We start from the raw sequence: 15,783 nt of genomic DNA, 5'->3' as shown, positions 1-15,783 counted from the left end.
AAACAGCAGCAGCTATAGATCTTTTCCCATTTGATCCTCAAGAGATTTTGTACTTCTCTGCAGGAAAGAAATGGATTATATGGCAAGTGGCATCCCCCCCTCTCCTCGAGGCCACAGATCTGCATCCTGGAAGATGACAGGGCTTATTAAACAACCTGCCCAGTGAGACTTTCAAAAGGGCAGATGAGATAAATTGTGTGTAAACCAAACCAAATCCCTCAGAGCCAGAAGCTTCCCAGATTCGGCTTCAGGAAAGAGTGGGTGTTGGTGTGGGCAGAACACACTGCCGGGGTCACAGGGTGCTGCAGTGCCAGTTGAGTAGAGCTGGCAGAAAGCTTGCACCTAACCAGCAAACACTGCTAAGCAAGCACTAACAGCAGAGAACACTGCCAGCAGACATAACTGCTCTTTATCTGTCACTTATATAAAGCTAGAATCTTACAATACTGACAAAAAAAAGGAAAAATTTGTAAAGACAACAGTGGATATCATAGATTCAACAAGAGGGAAATATACCAAGTGATGAGGAGGAAGAATCATGTGAAAAGCTGATGTGGCAAATATGGGCTTCTGTTTGAGTTTCCTTGTATATATGACAAACTTCTTTTGATTCTTTTTTTCCTAGATTCATAATTTATAGTTGCAAATATCTGAAACTCACTGCTTATGCCTTTACAGTGGAACTTTCTCTGCAAATATCACAGAAGCTGAAAAAGGTGCACTTACCTGCCCTCCTCTGGCCACACATAGCAAAGACCACATCAGGCATCTCACAAATGCACCAGCTTCAGCATGGATTCAGCAGCCACACAAGCAGGGGATTCGGATTTATACATCTAGCAACACAAACATGGTTTAAGATGTTTGGCACCAATTTCACCCTGCTATAAACATGCTGATGATTGATAGTCATGTGGACCCAAGCTAGTCCCACTGAAACCAAAGTCAAGAGGCACCTGTGTGGCTGTCAGGGGATTGCACTATTGCAAAGCTTACCAAACGAACAGAACGGCACTGTTAGAAATACATCTGCTAAGACATGGTTTTCTATGTCCAGGGCTACAGGCACTTCACACAGACCACACAGCTCTACTCTTTTGCAAGCACTCCTCCCATGGCCACCACTGCCAGAAGATGCAATTTGGCTGCAGTATTTAGTTTGTGGACTTCTGTCACATTAGCTTTTGGGAGGGGGAGAACAAGTTGGCTCACATGGGCATTCAAGCACCTGAGCACAGATGCCTTTCCAGCAGTTCTGCAGTCACCTCTGGTTTTGGAAGCAGTTTCTCCTCTTTTAGTCTATCACAGTGCAAACATGCATCTTCAGCACACAATGCAGGCCCTATCATCTCTGCAGCCAGGCTGGGTAGGACTGATGCAAGAGATTTAAAACCTTAGCAGGAACCTATTCCATCAGGATGATGCTGTGAAAACAAGCCTATTATAGCAGTATATTTTGAAGGCATATCCAGGGATTCTGAATAAATGGATATATTCCATATATTTGAATCAAACTATTCAGATCAACCAGCTTACTATCAGCTGACAACCTGAGAGCTCAACATGCAGCCAAGCACCATTAACACCAGTAAATGTCCAGTGTATGCCCAGTACTTCAACAGTGGGTTGCTACTCCTAAGGAAAACAAAATTGAGTAAACCCCAAAGGCATACAAAGTTTTAGAGGTATATACAGTTTTAGCTGACAAGTCACATCCAGGATATTCTAGAGACTTAATCAGAAATGTTAAGAGGTGGATGGCATTGGCCAAACCATCTGTTCTATTGCATTGCAAAGGCAAAAAAAAGGCAGTTCCTTTTCAGTTTGTGCATTAGCTTTCAATATTCCAGAGGAATGAAGCTCTCCCCATTCCCCTTGGGTAGTTGTGCTCACCACAGAATACCCTGGCAAAAGATTTTCCTGCTGTTCAGCAGCAACTTCTTCCTTTTAACTGCATAACTTCCTAGCTAGAGATGCTGCCATAGCCACCACCCTGGCAAGATAATCCAGGACATGCAGAGATGAGCACAGGCCTCAGTTTTGACATATCTGAAATTTTATCAGCAATAACCATAGGTTTTCTGCAAAATTGTTAACAAAAATGTTTGTCTGACTAGATACCTGAAAGTTCCCCCTATGAACAATTACATTTCAGAACTCATCAACTATTTTAAATTCCTTTTGCGCATACATCTAATGCTGTGTCATACTGCTCTCTTTACCAAAATATTACCTAGGACCAAGTTACTGCATTGCAGAATTCCTTGTCTGTGCTAGTAGTAACTGACTACCCAAAACAGGGGAAGGAACAGTTTAAAACTCCCATGAGAAAGTTTATTTAGCTAGTATGCATTCATGGAAGCTAAATAACCCAGAGCCAAGATTGCTTTTTGTGCCACTTGCTTTGCACAAGAACCAAGGGAGCTGTCGCTAGATGGCCGTCTTGCCCCACTAACAAGGGAATTCCTCACTCTGGAAGCCTCCCACAACATATCCAAGTATCCTTAGGTTTGCTATGCTGTTTAAACCTCTATAACCTTGCAACACATCTGGAAAACAGCTTGAAAGGTATTTGGGGAAGTATCTTTAAATGCTTCTGTTAAAATGTTCTGCCCTCTCTGACAGCTGCCCTACCATGCAAGCAAAGCACATTAATGGCAAAGTGCAAGCAGAACAGCCCAGAAGCAGCCTATGGGCAAGGGGCAGGCAAGGTGCTGAGCACAGGAAGAACTACCCAGTTGAACAGAATGCATAAGAAACAAGAAAGAAAATCATTAGAGGAATAGGGAAGAGAAGAGGGGAAGAAAAAAAAGAGAGAAAAGAATTTCCTGAGACTAGTTAGTGTGAAGCAGAGAAGAGGAGGTGGCCAGCCTGACAGCTTTCCAATACATAAATACTTTCAGTAAGAAATGGAAGACTAAACCCATCAGGTAGGAGAGATGAAATAAACAGTTAGAGGCCTTTTAAACTGCAAAAAGAGAATTTTGCAGTATTTTTACAGTACTAGGATAGACAGCTTGGAGAATTGAAGTCCTCCCCAGCAGAGGTCATCACAAGCAAGTGGCACACTGCTCCAGAACCACCTGGCAGAGCTCGCTATGATTCAAGTGGCAGCAGGAGATTAGATGACTCTCTTTGGTCTTCCCAGACTGGGATTTTATGCAACGCTAAGATTTTAAGATATGAAAGGTTCAAAAAAAAAAATCTACATTCATAGCTCCTGTTGACTGCTGCCTAATGCACCACCCAGCATTCCCTATCTCCAGACATGCTACAATCCCTTCCTATGGGAACCCTCACTTCTCATTGGCTTTTGCCATTTCTCTTCCCATTCCTGGCAGGAAGAAGAAATACAGAGGCAGGATGCAAACAAACAAACAGCACAAGGACATTATCACATTCTAGGAATAACCTACATCTGAAAATGAGCAAAAGCTCATCCAACTCAAGAAGTAGTTTACCTTTCCTAATACCTTTTTAGCCAAATTCTAGCACATTCTTTTTGAGATTAAGGAAAAATAGAACAGACTACAGAAGATACGCTCATCTGAGCAAGGGCTGCAATCCAGACAAGGGCAACCTTCAGCTCTGGGTGCTTTAGTACAGACATGTCTAGCTGTATCTGCAGAAAGATATAGAAACCGGTCTTGGGAGAGTCAGGCTCAACAGCATCCAGCCAGGTATAAGAGATGACAGTCTCACAACACCAGTACTCAGTTATCAAAATACTACCCACAGGGATTAATTTATTTTATTTAGCATACCAAGACACCTATTGTTTTAGTGTATTAAATGTGTACAACTAGAGAGCTCCAGTCACACAACATGCAAAAACTACAGAGAAAAAAACATTTCTGCCCATCATGGAACAGGTACAAACAACACTTCATAACATTAATTACTCAGACCCTATTGAAGACCATGGTTTCATATAAATAAAAAAAACACTTCTCTGCTTACAAAAAAAAATCCTGTGTTTCTGCAAATCAGGCTATAGTTGTGTGCGTTGTATGGGAAGTTCACCCATACAGAGGCCTACTCTGAACCAAAACTTTCTACCCCTGTTAATCCCCACCACTGATTTCCCTCTTATGATCTTATGCAAGTTAACTGAGTCAGCACAAACTGGGTTTGCTAAGGTCTATTTTTATATACTTTCAGAGAAAAAGATCACATTATTTTAAGTGTGAACTCTATGCTACAAATTTGGGCTAAACTGCCTTCAGAATAGTTCTGACATGAATTGCATTTCATGGAGTAAAACACAGTTATACTCCAGGAGCTCACAGAGCTGCCATTCACACATTTTGCACTATCCTGGCTTCTCAACAATGACTGAAGAAAACGGTTCATTTTCTGCTGATGCAGACTTGCTGGTTCGGTTAAATAAACACCCAACTGTGGCTTGGCAGGGTGGGGCGAGTTTGTTTTCTTTAAAACATCTTACATTGTCGTTCTGAAACTCACAGGCGTGATCAACTTTGCAGGATTTCCCTTTCATGAGGGGAGCACTGACTGAGCCAGCGTGCAAGCAGCAGCTCAGGAAAAAAATTAAGTGCTACAAACCCTCTTTTTTTTCCCCCCTCACTACAATTCTTAATACTAGTGCCATGGAAGCTGATGGTAACTCTTCCGTGGATAGCAAGAGTTCAAAGTATGACCCAAAGCTAAGAGCAACCTATAATGCTTTGATCACTGCCCGGGTCAGATGCAGGTCTGGCTCAAGGGTGCTGAACTCCTAACTTGGATGCTATTTCCACTAACTTTCAGCAGGTACAAGTTTGTGTCAGCTTAGGATATATTTAATGAGTATATTCACCATAACCCTTGAACCCTTAAAGTACAGGCAGACAAGCTGTGAAAGCTATATTAAAATAAATTGAACACTACCACCTCAGCCAGAAACACATGAAACTACAAGTGGAAACAAGAAGGGCAGCCTGTTCTTCTGGTCCCCTTGTGCTTTTCATCTTGCTTATTCTTCCAAGCTGTGTCTTTGTGAACTCTAATAAATTCACAGGGTACTGTGGCAGAGGTTTCAGGATTGCTGGGATCCAGGAAGAGACAAGTTCAAGCCTCGTTCCCAAGGCATTCAGCAGGCTGCCCTCACTCAGCTCAAACGCCAACATGTAGGCAGCCGCTCAGGAGGAGGAATTAGTGGTGGTGTTTACATTCTCTTCGCATGCATCAGCAGTGCCAGAGACAGTGTACCTCAACCACAACCTGTCAGACAGGCCAGCCTTTTCTTTTTTGGTACACTGAGCAGCAACATACAACCTGCACGAGCATGACTGAACCCCTGCCTACCTTGCTAGCAATGTGGGAAATCCATCCGTGAATTTCATATTAACATATTAATTGTGATCGTGCCCATCTCTCCTTGACCAATATTCTATATTAATTGCAAGGTTCACCTTAGTTCTCCATTACCTTCACTTTGGTGTAAAACTCCACAGCTAAAAAGTCTGTAGCAGCAGAGTACCATTAAGCTTTGGGAACACTCAACTTAAATAGAATACTCTCAGCTCAACAAATTATTTCTCCCTATGGCAAAACAGTTTTCTACATTGAACTCTAGGAGCTACCTTCATGTTATGGATAACTTGGTAAGGTTAAGACAAACATCATGTGCCAAAGAGGTTGACAGTAATATAACAAAGCCCATACAGCACGAAGTCCATGTAGAATAGGAGAAAGTAGGAATGTTTGTTTCTGCCTCCATTCAAGGGGCTTACAGAATGCCATTCATTTAATCTATTAAATTATCAAACCCTGAACACATTAAAGACACACAGCTCTATCTAAAACCCAGGCAGACACATTAAGATGCTCAACGTTTGTAAGCCACACTCTTAAGTAAACAGCTTCCCTCCTGATGTCCTGGCCTCCAGGCCTCTGACTTGGAAAGCGAGGTCTTGGGCTTCCAGCTCTATCAAAAAAAATCCCATTTTTGATTTGTGGGAATTCCTCCACTTTCAGTTTCATTAAACTATTGCCAGGTTGTGATTACAAAGAGGAAACACACTTAATGCCGTCACAGTTGAGGGATGAATAGGGGGGGCACTCATGCTGGTGGTTAGACTGCCATTATTTTATGGTTAATATTGTTTCTTTTCTGACTCATTGTATTAAAACAATGACATTCATTTAAAAGGGAAGGAGAAATTTTATTAGGCTGATTTCCCCTCAAAGTAAGGGAGGAGAGGCCACACACAATGCTAAGGCTGCAAGTGACATTAGATTAAAATCCCTTAAACACAACAAGAAATACTTCATTTGTTGCTTGGTCCACATTGCTCTGAAAACAAGCACAGCTCTGGGTCACGCTAATCTCATTCAATAGCAGGACCCAATGCAACAGGCTAGAAAGTGAAAATTATTCCTACAGATAAGCCTTTCTTCAGTGTACCGGACTGTATTTGATTGCGTGCAGTTCCTTCCATCTCTATATATGGATAATTTGATAAACTGAACAAAGCACAAGGTAACTTCTTCAGGAAGAAAGACCAAAACCCTGATATTTTATAAGCTGTCTATACAAATACATAGGAAATCACTGGAGATGGTGGCCAAAAGGCTGCTTGGTAATCTGCGTGAGAAAACCGGGTCTTCTGCTTTCCTATGCATTGATTCATATCATAATTACCAATGTTACGCGTTGGCACGATGCTGGTCTGCTCCAGGCCTTGTTTCCTTAATAACATATTTTCACAAGACCACACAGAAATGGCTAAGAGACAATAATTCAAACCCATTTGGAGGGCTGCAGTAAACACAAGCCAGAAATAAGTATTTTGTGAACAATTTATGTGGCAACTTATGCAGTTGCACATAGGATTTTGTGATTAAAAACCAGCTACCAAGACCTCATTAGCTCAGATATCAACCATGTGTGCCCTCAACACACTTGGCCATCTCAGAACACCACATACTTACATGAATACAGGTGTGGGTCTACAAGTTCTTCTACAAACACTACCTTTGGCCCTGCTGTGGGGCAGGGAAAGCAAAGCAAGACCCAGGGCCCCTTTGATACAACACCCAAGGGGGCTGCCCTGCTTCACCCAACTCTTCATGCACAGCCCTCAGCCCTGCCTGCTCTTTCCCCCTCACTGCATGAGGGACCTTCCATTTCCTACACTGTCTGTGCTGTCCATGGCTCCAGGCAGCCCATGCTGCAGACCCCAGAGCTGAGACAGGCTTGCTGGGCAGCTCCATCAGGTATCTCCCTCAGCCACCTCCAACTGCTGCTTCAGCTAAGTACAAAACCAAAATTTCAATAAAACACTTACCCAAGAATCTATAACCTACAGCAAGCTATCATCAGGAATAGCTTTCATCCTACCCAGAAGCTCCCTCCATGTTGTTTGTACTGAGGCTGCAAGGAAACAGCAGCTGGGGCTCATAGTTTTAAGGGGAAGGGTGAAGGAGTCCCATCATTGCCATCACCTGTGAGATGGGCTGGGGCCGCCCACCCCAAGGAGAGCAGGTTTTGCCTTTTTCTTTCTTTTTTTTTTTTTTTTTAAGGCACACCCAGCCTTTCATCTCTCATTTTTCCCTCACCCCGCATTAAAGACGTTATCTACTTGAAGGTGGACGGTTTGATGCTTCAGGTGAAAGAATTGTGAGGAAACATAAGTATTTAAATACTGCCTCCCTTCCACCACCGCACACAAAAATGACTACCTACCAGCCAAGTTACTGCATGTAAACTATCACCCCTGAGCTTTGTGCTTAGCGGCCATTAACCCTGAGCTCCCTGGCACAGCAGCAGCTTTTCACTCTCCCTAGGAGGTTGTTTTGACCTTTTCCCACAGCAACAAATGCCACTTGGGGCTGGGGCCACGGCTAAGGGATCCCCCTCATGCCGCCCACAACGGCCCTTCCTGCAAAGGGAATGGATAGGATGGTGGGTTTTTTTTTTTTTTTTTTTTTTACCAAGATAAGAGTGTTTTCGGTTATTTTTCCCCGCTGCTGTGCTGGGAAGCTCCTTCCTCACCCCTTATCTCTGTGGAAGGAGCTGGCTGTGCATGAGAGACGCTTCAAAGGTGCCCGTGCCGCTCGGGCGAGCGCGGCCGCTGCCAGCAGAGCTGCCCAGACAAAGCGACGCAGGAGGGAAGCGGCTCAGGAAGCGCCGGGGCTGCCAGGAAAACCCGAGAGAGCGCGAGGACGGCGTGGAGGAAAAGGGGGGAGGGCGGAAGGGCCACAGGGGTGGTTTGAAGTCACCTCGAAAGGACCTTGGCAAGGAGAGGGGGTTGGTTCTTGTCCCCAAACAGGCAGCTCAGGGCACTGATAATTTTTAAATGATTGGGGACCATTTTCACCTGGAGGTGCTTTGGGGTCTGTGCCCGGTTTCTAGTGGGCACTAAAATGGCGCGCCTCAGTTGGTTGTCTGGGGCTGTGTGAGGCCATGCGCAAAATGGCGGCCAGGGCCCCTCCTGCACGAGCCCTTGAGAGCATTTGTTGAGGCCACAAATTACCGAAATTCAGCTCAATTCTGATCCGAGATAACATTCCGTGTTTCAGTCGGTTCTGGTTTCCAAAAGCAGAGCCTGTGTTTGGTCTTGAAGCCTAGTTTTAGTTTGCTGCCATCCACTCCCATGCTGTGGTTTGCAGGCCTGAGGGTTTGGCTTCCCGCTCCCCTTCCCCATGGTGGGGAAGGTTGTGCTTGACGAGCCTTTTACATCGGTTTGTCCCCTTAAATCGCCTCCTCTGGGCCCTCTGTGAGGCCTCCGTGTTTTGCAGCATTAATATCCCCATGCCCGCGTAAAGGATTTCTTCAAAAGAAGTGATTAAAATTACCCTAATCAGAGAGCCTGCACACTGACTGTTTAAACTAGCAGTAAAAGTGGGAGTTGCAGTGGAAATACAAAACATCTCAAAGTGAAATAGCCGAATGTATTGCTGTGCAGGAGGCATCGACGTGGGTGCCAGATTAGAAGCATCCGTTAGACCATGGTTATGTCTTCCCCGGCAGCAAAAGAGATAATGAGGCAGGCTTCAACGAGTTGTTTTCAGCCACTCTTAAAAAGAATGTTTTTTTGCAGCCAAGATCTCCCAACTACAAGTCCAGAGAGATCTGTACATGCAGGGAGTGTTACTAAGAATATATATATATATATATATATATATAATTTCCCACTCCACAAGAATTGTAGAGCAGCATCAGGTCAACAGAGCACAAGGAGATACTGCAAGCTGGGCACTTTTTGAGCTGGGAGATGATCTGCCACAGCCAGAAATGCCACAGATACCAACTTTTTGAGTAGTTCCACAACATTAAATTCACTTCTGAATGTCCCTAGGCACGCAGTTCGTTGCAGGAAGGTGAGGATTCATAGGAACTTGCCCAGCATTGCGCAGGAGAGAATTGTTGGCCAAAGTTAGAGCCCATCACGAAAGATCTCAGCTATGTGCCTTTACTACCACAGAACTGCCTCATCTACCCCACCAGTGCCCTGCAGCCTGTTTTCTCATACCCTCCCACGTCAAAATTCCATTTTCACATCATGCTGTTTTGTTTGCAACCTTATGTATTCTCCTTCTGTTGCCTCTATCAGGTCACATGCCCATCTTCATACACTACAAACTACATTTTGTGCTTCACTGTCGTAGTTTCAGATAGCAGCTAGGATTCAAAGCTAGTAGTGCTAATGCTTTCATCAGTGCTTGCATAGAGCCTGGCAGAGAGGAACCCTGTGATTTCGAAATGTGCATTCGTTACCAAAAATTATTTGATCTGTATTTTGATCCTGCTTTTAAGTGAGATGCTGAAAATCCATTTTAACTGGCCTTTGTGCCAAGTTTCCATTTTGTAATTACTAAGCCAGGCTTAAACATTCACGGGAAGTTGACAGAACTTTGTCAACTTTGCTTTAACATAGGACTTTTCCATGCCTGGAGAGTTCTTGGGTGCGGTTGGTCTGATTTCCTGCCTTTTTGTATCATGAAGGTAATATTAAAAGTTCTGAATACAGGAAAAGAGTTACTGCGTAATTCCCAGATTTTTTTTTCTATAATTCTCTTCAGTGGATCATGTAAGTCCATACAAATTATGTTCTGAACTTTCTCCCCATAAAAAAAGAAAAAATTATTAGTATCTTTGTGTATATCAGATGCTTGAGTTTCAGATCTCTAGACGTTTATTTCAACATAAGCTGCTTACTGCAACAAATTTGCAGGAGCTCAGACTTAAATCCTCCTCCTATGTGCAGACTTCATTTGGTTACTGCCAATAGAGACAGAATTTTAGAAAATCCCATGCCCAGTGTAAAAATTAAAAGGTCTCTTAACCCAGAAGCAATTCTTGCAGACTGCATAGAGAGAAATACGGTCCAATGAGAATAAATCAGACCATAGAGAATGAAGAAACTCTTTCCCTCTACAGATGCAAAGACTGGATTAGAAAAGCCTGTGAAAGCAGATTATGGGAATAGAACTTGGATGGATTTTTGGCTTGTTTCTTAAATCCTTGAAGGTTCAGTCACAGTTTTCCAGGAAAGTCCTTTCCACAAATAAATAAATAAAGTACAAGAACGGTATTTCCAAGGAGTTTAAAAACCCTGCAAGGGATGATGCCTGTCCCTGGGGAATTTCCAGCAATTCGTAGCTACAGATTACTATAGATCAGTTCTAAGTATCCACATTTTTGGATGCTTAGTCAGTGTGGCCCTTTTAAGGGCCCTCAGTCCGTATAAAACACAATCAGTATCAAGATCTTCCAGGCCAAATTAGGAAATGTCACAGGAGGGCAACCCTTGTAGTTTTTGTTGGGCAGAGTAAGAGCAGTATTTTTAACTTTCCTTTAGTTTTTGTACGTTGTACAGCACACTCGTTTTCCATCCCTGTGCAATTAATACAGTCAAAGGAGCAGGTTATTGCTGGCAACTCCAGCTATTTTATTTCACGTGTTCACTTGGTGCTTTCCAGGTCCCGGAGCCGAGCCGGGCGCTCCGAGGGCTGGCGCCGCGGTCAGCCCCTTTCCACATTACACATCCCAAGCCGGGCGCTCTGCAGCTGCCCCAACCTGTTGATTTAGTCTAGTAGACTTCAGTGGTCAAGGAGGTGCAGGGTTCTCCTCTAGGAAGCGCAGAGAGATACAAACAGTCTGACTTACCTTCCATCGGGAACCCTGACTGCTACTACTGTTATTGTTGTTGTTATTCCCTGCCTGAAGCTTTGCTCCACGCACAGATGTGGCCTGACCGTGGAGGAAATGGGTCTCAGTCATCTTGATCAAGAGCATAGGAAATGTTTCCCGTGGCCCAATGCCAGACTGGGGCCTTTGCATTTTTTTTTTTCTTTTATTGCATAAATTTCTGTAGGGCTTTGAGTTACCTGCCGAAATTTGGCTTCCATCAAACAAACACACAGGGGGAAAGAGTCATTTCCCCTCCCGAAGACTTGCACTGCTATTAAACAAAGCAGATAAGGGGGACAGAGCAACCCAGAGCGGGGAAGTGACTAACGTGCTGGCTGTCACCTACCCATACGTAAGGGGCTGTGACACCGACGCACTTGGACATGGCTCATCCCTCGTCATACGACCTCCAGCCCCAGTGGGACCAACAACCTTAATGCCGCAAAGGCTTCAGGAGGGGAAGACCCTCGTCCCAAGATTCTCTTGGATAAAGAAAACAATCCTGCAAACCATGATTGGGACTAAAATGAAGACCAGAACCTGTGTCCCTAAATATTGCCCTTCTTTACTCATCAGTAGCACTTAGATTTTCATAATTTACATACCTTTTTGGTGTTAATTTACATACCTTTTGGTACTCTAAGCCCCACTGCACTTTCCCCTACAACTGAGGGCACCTTCCGTACACATCCCCGAGCCGAGGCAGGCTCCATCGTTCGCACACACACGGATTCAACATTTTTTCCAGCTTTGCTCAGGACGCGAATTAAAAGGCTAGGAAGTGAGCACACATGAAATCATTCCTTCCGTCCGGGCAGACAGATGGAGAGAAATTCCAGCCTGCTTCCACTCTTTTGTCTTCAGGGCATTTTTGGAATTTCCTTGAGGAAGCGGGGTTGCGACCCGGGGCCTTCCTCGGAGAGCAGGCGCTGGGTTCCCACAGCCGACGCTGCGCACAGAGGACGCACAGCGCCGCAAGGTGAGGTTTATCTTTCCACCCAACTGCATCCTGTGCGAGCGCCACGAGGCTTCACAGCAAGACCTGGAGGGAACGGCAGCAGGAGAGGAAATGGAAGTCAAAGCTTTAGAAGCAACAGGGTCCCTATTCACATTCATGGCCATGTTCCTCACCTTGGGCTGGGCCTAGGGAGCCTACAGCAGATACTTAATCAAGGCTGTATTTTATAAACTTAAGTTTATTACAAGCATCATTGAAAAGCGATGAGGGATATGAGCGATTAGAGGCTGTTCTTCCACTTATTAGGTGACTCTGGGCAGTGGTGGCCGAACTCAGAGGCATCTTCTGTTTCTGTTGCTTGCCAACATGCTATTTAGATCTTTATTTCATCACTAATAGCATATATGCTGGTGAGAAGAAAATAAAAAGCGTTAATTTAGTATTCTACACGATCTTGTAAAGTGGCATTAAATATCTATGTCTTAACTGGCCAGAAAGATCCCACACAACAGGCTTAATCCAGTGGGCACTGAACTAAGCTCTTCCATTGACGCCTGCTAACAAGAAACCAAGCCCGGCGTGGAAGCCCGCGGTAGTACAAAACCAGCGCTGTGATAACAGAATCTTTAAAAAAATCAGTTTATTAATGTTTAGAAGTCAATAAAGCTATGTGCAAATTGAACAATAAAAGTCAGAAACATTTTAAATACTATTTTTTTTTAAACCAGAAAAAAATATCCGTTTAATTGCACTGGAAATCTCACTACAAAGGCAATATATTTTCTTTACAAAAAAAATTTTTAAGAATTGCCAATAACTGTAAATCAGTCAATTGCTCTCAGCTATCCCGGATATACCACTTTTGTTACAGTAATACCCTAGATGCATGAAGTCTCCTGCATCTTTTTAAATTATTTACATTGTACACATTCAACCCCATTAGCACAGGTTAGAAAAACAGAGGAATAAAAATGACGGTGTAAAACAAATACATTCAATTTAATGCAAGGTACTTCTTCCACGAACTGATAAGATACAGACATCTTTGCTGAAATTACCAACATTAATAAAAGGCGCCAAACTGTGTATTGCAATTTGTTATGGAAGTGCATTTATCCGCAATCGTTTCACTTTAATTTTTTCTGAAACTCAAGGTATTTCTTTCAGATGTCCTGACTAATCTTTACCTTTGGAAATACTATGGACCTAACACTGAAATTACCCTTCAGGTTTTGCTTTGTTTTTTCTTTTTTTTTGTTTTTTACTTCAACAAAAGTCCTACCGTTGTCAATAGTATTTTATACTATTAGATTGACATTCCCTCATCTTAGAGGGCGACGGCCTTTAGCTCTACCTTGCATTTGCCAAGGTAACGCACGCGTTAACAAGGCCATTGATGTATGGGGCCAAATGCCCCTCCGAGCTGCTCCCTACAAGTGGCAGCAGTCGGCGTGTGGGTCGGTGAAAAGCAACTGCAGAGCCCGGCTCCTGGCCTTGGAGCGCGCTGGGGAGCACCGGCGAAACTTCACGGCTACAGCCTTGCTGAATACAACGCCAACCCCTCTGCATGCTGCCAATAAAACCTTGCGGCTCGACTGGGAGCTCTGGAAAGGGATGCAAAATTACAGCTTGGTGCTGCTCGGATCTCCCCCTTGCTACGTGCTAGACAAACGCTTCTGCCCAGGTAGAGCAGAGCCACGGCTACGCTCGGGACCGAAGGATCTTTGTGTCAGTGTTTTGCTGCAAAGTAAAGAAAAAACCAACAACTTCACATTCTTCTCACAGGAAAAAAAAACAAGACCTCGTTCTCCCCTTCTCTCCTCGCCTGCTCCCTTGCTCCCGCTCAGCGCAAGGACCAGAGAGGCTCCGGGGAGGTGGCTCTGGGGCAGAGCCGCGTGTGGCCGCGCGGCCTCGCGAGCCGCCGCCTGCCCCGCTACAACTATCGCTACTTGCTCGCCCGGCGCGCGGCCTCCGGAGGGACGGCTCCCGCTCAGGCCCCTGCGCTCGCTAAGACGACGAGGTGACGTTGCCTGAAGACATGATGGTTTCGGGACGGTCGCCCTCCTCCTTCTGCGGGTGGGAGGAGTTGTCGGATTTGCTCCGGCTGAACTCCATCCCGCCGATGATCGGCCGCTTGAATTTGGTGCCAGCGTCTGCGGGGGGACATTTGCAGCAGCACAGGATCTTGATGAAAGCCCTCCTCATCTCTTTGTTCGTTAAGGTATAGATGATAGGGTTCGTGGCCGAGTTGAGCACAGCCAGCACTAAGAAATACTCTGCCTTAAAGAGGATGGGGCAGGTTTTCACCTTGCACCCCACGTCCAGTAAAAGCAGGATGAACAAGGGAGCCCAGCAGGCTATGAAGGCACTCAGGACTATGATCACTGTCTTGAGCAAAGCTAAGGACTTTTCTGAGCTCCTGGTGGCTTTGGTAATGTTTTTCCGAAACGTCAGCCTGCGGCTCCTAGTCCTCACCATGGAGTAGATCCTGCAATAGAGGACGACGATGGACAGCAAAAGGCCCGTGAAGACTGTGGTGCAGAAGAGGATATAGTGCTTGTGGTAGAGGGGCAGCACCGTGGAGCAGTTGGACAGGAGGCTGATGCAGTTCCAGCCCATGATGGGCAGCCCGCCGAGGATGGCGGAGATGACCCAGCAGGCGCTGATGAGCAGGAAGGAGCGGAAGCTGTTGCTGCCGTTGTGGAGCTTCATCTTCAGCATGGTGATGTATCGCTCGATGGCGATGGCCAGCAAGCTGAACACGGACGCCGACAAGGCCACGAACATGCTGCCCTCCCTCACGAACCACTGCGAGGGGGTGAGGCTGTAGGTTTTGTGCCCTGAGAGCAGCAGGTTGGCGGTGTAGGCCACTCCGGCCAGCAGGTCCGAAAGCGCCAGGTTCCCAATAAAGTAGTACATGGGCCTGTGGAACTTCTTGGTCTTCCAGATGGTGAGCAAGACAAAAATGTTCTCCAGGATTATAAAGCAGCAGATGACAATAAAAACCACCGAGGTGACTCGTATGCCGCTGTCCGCGTTCTCGTTGAGCTTCCCCGTGTAGTTGTAATGCTCCTTGATGATGTAGTTGAGGTCGGTGCTGGTGTGGCGGCCGGCGACCCGCAGCGGGGCCGTGGTGAGGAGGCTCATGGCGCCGGCAGAGCGGCGCTGCGGACGGCCCCGGCGCTCCCGGCCTCAGCGGCGGCCCTGCAGCGCGGACACGAGAGAGAGCCGGGTTAGCAGGGGCACGCGGAGGGACCTGGGCACCAGCGGGGCAGGCTGCCCAGGGTGCAGAGCACTGCCGAGGGAGCCGCTTTCGTTGCCCTGTTAACAGACCCCCGAGCACGCACCTAAGCGCGGCAAGCGGGTAACTGCAGCGAGGTGCGGCACGCAGCAGTGCAGCACAACGGGAATGGGTGAGCGCTCAACTTCTTGCGGCACCACCGGTCCCAGAGCTCTCCCGAAGCGACCCGTGGCCCTGGTCCCTGCGCGGGGCGCCCGCGGCTCGCGAGGGAAGGGTGGGCTCGATCCGAAGGAACCCGCCGGGAGGCACCGCGCGGAGCGGCGGCTTCGCAGGGGCAGGAGCCGGGACAGGAGCCGGGACAGGGGCAGGAGCCGGGACGGGAGCCCGGGCAGGGGCAGGAGCCGGGACGGGAGCCCGGGCAGGGGCAGGGGCCGGGACGGGAGC

The 15,783-nt window shown here is 46.2% G+C and overlaps 1 protein-coding gene across 1 annotated transcript; it reads right to left on the bottom strand.

The window, feature by feature from the left end:
• Positions 1 to 12,851: 12,851 nt before the first annotated feature.
• S1PR1 (sphingosine-1-phosphate receptor 1) lies at positions 12,852 to 15,283 on the bottom strand. Its single transcript, XM_026043743.1, has one exon. The coding sequence runs from the start codon at positions 15,243 to 15,245 to the stop codon at positions 14,106 to 14,108; it is 1,140 nt and encodes a 379-aa protein (XP_025899528.1). The 5' UTR covers positions 15,246 to 15,283; the 3' UTR covers positions 12,852 to 14,105.
• Positions 15,284 to 15,783: the final 500 nt, after the last annotated feature.

This window comes from Nothoprocta perdicaria, unplaced genomic scaffold, assembly GCF_003342845.1.
Source record: "Nothoprocta perdicaria isolate Ctin4 unplaced genomic scaffold, notPer1 scaffold_338, whole genome shotgun sequence".
NCBI lineage: Eukaryota > Metazoa > Chordata > Aves > Tinamiformes > Tinamidae > Nothoprocta > Nothoprocta perdicaria.
Note: the sequence above shows the minus strand (reverse complement) of the source record. Positions and strands in the feature narration are given on the sequence as shown.